A 7,422-nucleotide genomic window follows, 5' to 3' on the forward strand; every position below is an offset into this window, starting at 1 on the left:
GAGGCTTGTTCCTCAAGTCTGTCCTTCCCCTCCAAAGGGAATTCAGTCTATACAATATCCTAAAACCTTCCTCTCCTTGTCCTTTCCTCCAGGAAGCCCCCCTCCCAAGACAGCTGATCTGGACTAAAGGTAGAGGCAATCTGAGCTAGTTTACCACAGTGCATGAATGATGGGCAGTCTGAAAGCCCCTTAACTCTCCTGGAAATAGTTGCGGTTTTAAAAAAGGGACAGACTGCCCAGTTTTCCAAAGGAATATTGAAGTGGCTTTTGCAGGCAGTGAAAACGGAAAGTAGGAAAAGAAGTGCTAGGGCAGAGCAAATAGGGCAGACAAACCAGCTGTAAATGCACTGCTAGGACAGAGTCTCTTCCTGTTCTCCGTATCAAAACCCAGTGAATCTCAAAAAAAAAAAAAAAAAAAAAAAAAAAAAGGTTGAGGATTCCCCTCTTTTTCCCATCAGCTGTGGAGAGGAAGACAGAGCCACTCATTCCTGAGGCTAGTATTTTTCACTCTGGGGCTGCATGGTGTAGAACACCCTGGACTCAGGCTGTGGGTAAATACCTTTGCTTTTATTTCCTTCCCTTCCTTTTCCTTTCCTTTTTCTCACTATCCTCTCCTGCATCCCATTTGGTAGAGAACATTTTGATAATTATTGATTCTTACGTGACATACCTTTTCATTTTATTTCTTATTTCCATAATTTACATAATTAATTAATTAAATTTACAATGCCAGAAAATGCTGAACCTTTAACACTTTATTGTCATTCTTTAAACGAAGAAGGTGGCACGGGTGCTTGAAATCTACTTTTTATTCTCTCCTCAGAATTGGGCCTAATAGCTCCTGGTTTTTTTTTTTGAGACAGTCTCGCTCTGTCACCCAGGCTGGAGTGCAGTGGCATGATCTCCGCTCACTGCAAGCTCCTCCACCCGGGTTCACACCATTCTCCTGCCTCAGCCTCCTGAGTAGCTGGGACTACAGGCACCTGCCACCACGCCCGGCTAATTTTTTGTATTTTTAGTAGAGATGGGGTTTCACCGTGGTCTCGATCTCCTGACCTTGTGATCCACCTGCCTTGGCCTCCCAAAGTGCTGGGATTGCAGGCATGAGCCACCGCGCCCAGCCAATAGCTCCTGTTTTTAAGGAAAGTGATCATAATAGTAAATAATACTTTCACCTTAAATTACGAGATGCCCTTGGTTTTTTTTTTTTTTTTTTTTTTTTTTTTTTGACAGTCTTACTCTGCTGCCCAGACTGGAGTGTGGTGGCACGATCTCAGCTCACTGCAACCTCCGCCTCCCAGGTTCAAGCGATTCTCCTGCCTCAGCCTCCCGAGTAGCTAGGAGTACAGGCGCGCATCACTATGCCAGCTAATTTTGTATTTGTAGTAGAGACAGGGTTTTACCATGTTGGCCGGGCTGGTCTCAAACTCCTGACCTCAGGTGATCTGCCCGCCTCGGCCTCCCAAAGCGCTGGGGTTACAGGTGTAAGCCACCGCGCCCAGCCCAGATAGCCTTGCTTTAAAAGAGTTAGAACTGAAATCGCTTTCTACACATTCCTAAAATCACAAAGTAAAATCATTTAACCTTGGGAAAAAGTTAATTTAATTTCATTCAAAAAGTTAATTTAATTTCGTTCAAAGGTTGCTATCTCCCCTTTGGGGAAGAAAAAAACAATTTCAATAATCGATTGAAAATTAGCTGTTGGGACTTTTCACAGTATGAGTTTTAAAAAGGTTTCTGTGTCCTTTAGAGAAACTGAAAACAAAACTGTTTTTTTTTTTTTTATGAAATTCCTCAAAATTCAATTTTGAGAGCATGTATTTCTTAAAAATGAAGGGGAGAAAACAATTAGATTATAAGTGTGATGAGAAAATGTAAGAAGTTACCATTCAAGGTGCTCCTGGAGAGCCTGTGTATTGGTTGGCATCACTTTGAAACTGGAGAGAGGCTGGAAGTGGGGAGGTGGAGGTTTGTGGGGTGGATATGGGGGTTGGGGGTATGTGAGGGGAGTTGGACCCAGAGCAGTTCCCTGCCTTCATTGCCACCCCCGCCCCCACGTTTTTGAGATGGAATCTTGCTCTGTTACCCAGGCTGGAGTACAGTGGCACAATCTCGGCTCACTCAACCTCCACCTCTGGGTTCAAGTGATTCTCCTGCCTCAGCCTCCTGAGTAGCTGGGACCACAGGCATGCGCCACTATGCCCGGCGAATTTTTGTGTTTTTAGTAGAGACGGGTTTTCACCTTGTTGGTCAGGCTGGTCTTGAACTCCTGACCTCGTGATCTGCTCGCCTCAACCTCCCAAAGTGTTGGGATTCCAGGCATGAGCCACCGCGCCCGGCCAGTTGTTATATGTGTAACAGTGATCTGTGATCAGCAATCTTCTTTGCCATCTTTTTGCCACCCTTTTTCTTCAGGATAAAATGACCATAAGGGGAGAGTGGCTGTTCCGCCTGATTGGCCTCCAGACAAGGCAGGCATGAGTGACTTCCCTTTCGCAGCACCAGCTGGCTGCCAGCCCTCCCTCTGCTAGGTATACCCCAGGGGAAATTCAGGGTGAAGGAAGGGAAAAAGGATGCAGTGTCACAAAAAACGATTGTTGCTCTGCTTTAGAAGAGTATCCTTTTATCATTCAATGGAGCTCATAAGGGATCCCTCACTAAGAAATACGGCAGCAATTGCTGAGTTTCTATGGTCAATTTTTTTGGTCTACTATTTGAATAAAAGAAAGCTTTTACTTGAATATGCTCTCTTCCTCCTAGATCTTTCAAAATGTATAATTTTAAAATTTCCTAAAAGTAGTTTGGCTACAATTCACCTTTCACGTCAATAAAATAAAATAAAATAAAAAATTAAACATAAAAATAAAAGACATCTCATCAGTTACGATGTAAATGAAAAAATGTTTATGTGTGTGTATGTGTGTGTGTGTGTTATGATGTGCTTCTTATGAGTTGTGGTCAGGTTGAAAGCCACTATGCTGGAACACAACTAATCTGTCTACACCTTAGTAAAACATTGGTATACAGTGCAGCTTTCACGAATGCAGTCTCTGAATCTGCTGTGGGTCCTTCCCATTGCATCCTCAATGGCACCAGTGTTATATTCCATTAGATTTGCTTGGCAGAGGAGACTCCCTCTACCCCCACACCAACCGTCTGACACATGTCAGCAAGAGCAACGTGCCAAGGCATTCCTGCAAGCTCCTGAGGGTATCCTCATGCATGACAAAATCTATAAATTAGGGAGATGTCATCATTCAATGTAAAAGATGACAAGGTCCATTACCTACACCTGAATCATTATTTTTCCATCATTAGGTTATTATGAAATAAGACTCTACCATCCACCCCACATACAATAGATCAACAGAGTTCGAAAGAGCACAATTCATTTTATAATTGGGAGCAGGTTTCACAGTGAGAGGAAATTTTGTTAGTAATAATGGTCACTCTTTATGAAGGGCCTGTATTACACGCTGGTGATCCAAAGATGAGTAAGACTGAGTTCAAAGTTCAGTGAGAGTTTGGGCATAGTAATGTCATAGATGAGAAACTGCAAAAGGATACAGTGTGATGTTCACTGCTATATTAGTTCAACTTTATATAGAAAATGTGAAGAAAGACTTTTTGGTAGTGTGGTGAAAATAATTAGATTGAATTTGAATCCTGGAACTTGTTTGAATTTGAATCCTGAGACTGATATATATATATATATATATATATATATTTATATATTTTTTTTTTTTTTTTTTTTTCTTTTGAGACAGGATCTCACTCTGTTGCCCAGACTGGAGTGCAGTGGCACAATCTCGGCTCATTGCAACCTCCGCCTCCCAGGCTCAAGTGATTCTCCTGCCTCAGCCTCCCAAATAGCTGGATTACTGGTGCCTGCCACCATGCCCGGCTAATGTTTGTATTTTGAGTAGAGACGGGGTTTCACCATGTTGACTAGGCTGGTCTTGAACCCCTGACCTCAAATGATCCACTGACCTCCACCTTCTAAAGTGCTGGGATTACAGGTGTGAGCCACTGCACCCGGCCAACTTTTATATATTGACACATGAAAAATATTATCTGGTCCCTGGTCAGATATATATAACAGAGGGAACTAAAATTTAGATTCTTATGGGACTGGCATCCTATTTTAAAAGGAAAACGTGTGTGTGTGTGTGTGTGTGTACACACATACACGTGTATACACACACACACTTGGAATATAAGATTGCCATATTGTTTTAGAGCTGAATTGGCAAAACTAGTACCCCAGGGACTTCTTTAGTTAGACTTGTTATCACACATCTGTGAAAGCCTATACTGGGCTTACCTCATCTCTGCCTTCAGCACTTTCTGGTCTTAGGGCGAGTGCAACTTTTCCAGACCTTGATTTCTTACGAGAAAAAAAAAAAAAAAAAAAAAGGAGATGCGGAATGCAATGATTGCTTTACTGTCCTCTTATGAATCACTTATGAGTACAGTGTGAATAGCCCTTCATGAGTAAGGGGAAAGGACACCTGTTTTGTTTTGTTTTTTTTCTTTTTTTGATATGGCATCTCGCTCTGTTGCTGAGGCTGGAGTGCAGTGGTGCAATCTCAGTTCACTGCAACCTCCACCTCCCAGGTTCAAGCAATTCTCCTGCCTCAGCCTCCCGAGTAGCTGGGATTACAGGCGTCCGCCACCATGCCTGGCCAATATCTGCTTTTGGGAATGAGTTTTTAGTGTGCCTAAAGGAAGCCAAAAAGGGCAAACCATAATGGATCCACAGAGCGGCTGGGGAAAACCCAAGGAAGAACAGCATGAGAAACTGGTTATTTTGCTTATCGAGGGAATCAAAACCAAAATCAAACACAGAAATTGGGAGAGAGAAAAATATAGGTTAGGAGCTCCCCACAATATCAAATCTTAACAAAATTTCTTTCACTTCAGAATGAAGAAATCTTTGCAAACCGTCATGAAAGGGGGAACCTTGAGCTGGAGCAGCAGGCCAGGCTCGGAGACCTTTCTCCCCGCAGGTAGGACTGCAGATCCGTGGGTGCGGGGTGGGGGCATGGGTGGCGAGGATCCTCTCTTTTACATCTCAGCACCTGTCTTTCCCAGATGAGAATCATAATATTTATCCTCTATACTAACCTTCATTTATGTACCTGAGAACAAACCTTGTGAATCCCACAAAAGCAACAAGCAAAAGAGCTTAAAGTGACATCTTAGAAACCAAACTTCTAAGAATACGGTGTTTTAAAAAATTGGGCTATCAAGAGAATATTACATGTAAGCTAATGTTGATATTGACTGAATTATTGGTTTAAACACATTTAAAGTCTCTTGGTTCCCCAAAGACACAATTTACACAAATGCTGTTTTTGCTCTGTAGAAAGGTGTTTGCATCCTCAGAAATGCTGTGCCATTCAGAAAGCCTAAATTAAGGAGGTAAAAACCAAAAATATACAGGAAAATTTATTTTTTTGAAAATATTTATACTCAGAATCCCCATCGTGATACCTGTTCTAGTGCTAGTCACATTATTTATACCCACACTGTTTGAGTTGTAAGCTGCTTTTATCTATGGTGTCTATCATAATGCTTAACTCTTAGCAGGCCTCTGAAAACTGTCTGTAGAATGAATGAACAAACATCTTTAGGAACGTGCTCCTTGATTAAACATAATGTTAACTAGACTACTTTATACTCTTTCGCTTACAGTGTATTCAGAGAAACATGTGGGCTCTTACTGATTGACATGTGTCGTGGAGTTATAACGAATGGCCTAATTCAGCATGTTGAGTGTTGAATGGTATCACCTCTGAAAAACACCATTTGGCATTGATATGTTCTCTAGTTTTCCTTAAGTGACAGTTTATCTTTTAATACTTTTACTAAAACTCATACCTACTTTTATAAAAGTCTTAGTGTTCTTTAAGTTAGTTGATGAATTATTGTATTAACTTATAACAGGCCAGGTGTGGTGGCTCGTGTCTGTAATCCCAACACTTTCCAACACTTTGGGAGGCTGAAGTAGGAGCATTGCTCGAGCCCAAGAGTTCGAGACCAACCTGAGCAACATAGTGAGACCCCATCTCCACAAAAAGTTAAAACGCTTAGTGGGGTGTGGTAGGGTGCACCTGTAGTCTCAGCTACTCAGGAGACTGAGGTGAGAAGATTACTTGAGCCCAGGAGGTTAAGTCTGCAGTAAGCTAAGCTGTGATCACACAGCTGCGCTGCAGCCTGGGTGACAGAGCAAGACCCTGTCTCAAAGTGGAAGAAAAAAAAACAAAAAACTTATGGCAGACTGCCAAATCATACTTCTTATGAGAAACACAGAGGAATAAAGTTACAGCACTTAACTAATGAAACAAAAATATCTTTACGTTCTTGCAAAAGAACTTCGAGAAAAGGCAAAATTAGCCACTGAGTTAATCAAGAGGTAGAATCTGTAAGACTGTTTTTGTTCTACCACCAGCTTTGAATAAATACCTTAAGATCACCAGTCTTTGCTGCAACTGTTTAATCTATATTTCCTTATTCCCTTTTGATTTTATAGATTTCAGTTTTGCTGCATAACTAATACAAATTTGCTTGGTATATAGAAGGCTTTCAGATTTTTGGGACATGATTTATTATTCAGAACCCTAAGTGGACACTGTGCAAGGCATGGTTGCCTTCAGAACTTATAGCTAGTAAAAACACGCAGGGAATGATTAGTAGGTAGTACAATAATATATGTGACTAAGCATAAATTTGGGGAGGAGGGAAGGAAGAGATGCTTAAGGGAAGAGAGGAGGTAGAACTGGGTTTCCAAAATTTCAACAGGTATAGGAAAAACGGTGTTCTTGGCAAGGGAAACCAACTTAAGCAAGGTATGGTCACGAATGACATTATGATAGATAATAGTGGCAGTGATAAAAACCAAGCTATAGGGAATGAAGGAGGAAAAGATTACAGAGGGCCTTGAAAACCAGGTAAAAGAGTTTAGATTTGATGCTGGAGGCAGTAAGGAGTCTTTGAGGTCTCGAGTAAAGGAATATTGTAATGAAAGCTATGATTAAGGACTATGTCACTGCAGAATGTAGAAGTGATTGGAAGGAAAATGGACTCAAAGAGACATCGAATATTCCTCCCATTATTATAGCAGAATGAATAACCTTGCATATCAAGAGTTTTCTGGTTCTATTCTCGTTGCGGCTATAGCATCCAATTAAAGTCCCCAAATATAGGTCATTAATTCTTCCACGTCATCACATTTTAGTACCAACTACAAATACTCCTACCATGCCTTGCAAGTAAAAAGTTCTACCATAACCAAATAATTCAGATGCTTACAAGTTTTAAATATAGATTGAGTTATACAATATGCTATGTGAAGAACTGAGCAGGAATCAGGTAAAACACAGATGAGAGCACACTACATGCAAATATATTGAAGCACCA

The 7,422-nt window shown here is 41.2% G+C and overlaps 1 protein-coding gene across 1 annotated transcript in view; it reads left to right on the forward strand.

The window, feature by feature from the left end:
- MCF2L2 (MCF.2 cell line derived transforming sequence-like 2) overlaps window positions 1-7,422 on the forward strand; it is a 255,369-nt gene that overhangs the window by 160,060 nt on the left and 87,887 nt on the right. The window contains exon 15 of the mRNA XM_023187621.1: window positions 4,924-5,009. Coding sequence (XP_023043389.1) covers window positions 4,924-5,009 — 86 coding nt within the window. The remainder of the gene's footprint in view (window positions 1-4,923; window positions 5,010-7,422) is intronic.

This window comes from Piliocolobus tephrosceles, chromosome 2 (genome assembly GCF_002776525.5).
Source record: "Piliocolobus tephrosceles isolate RC106 chromosome 2, ASM277652v3, whole genome shotgun sequence".
Lineage (NCBI taxonomy): Eukaryota > Metazoa > Chordata > Mammalia > Primates > Cercopithecidae > Piliocolobus > Piliocolobus tephrosceles.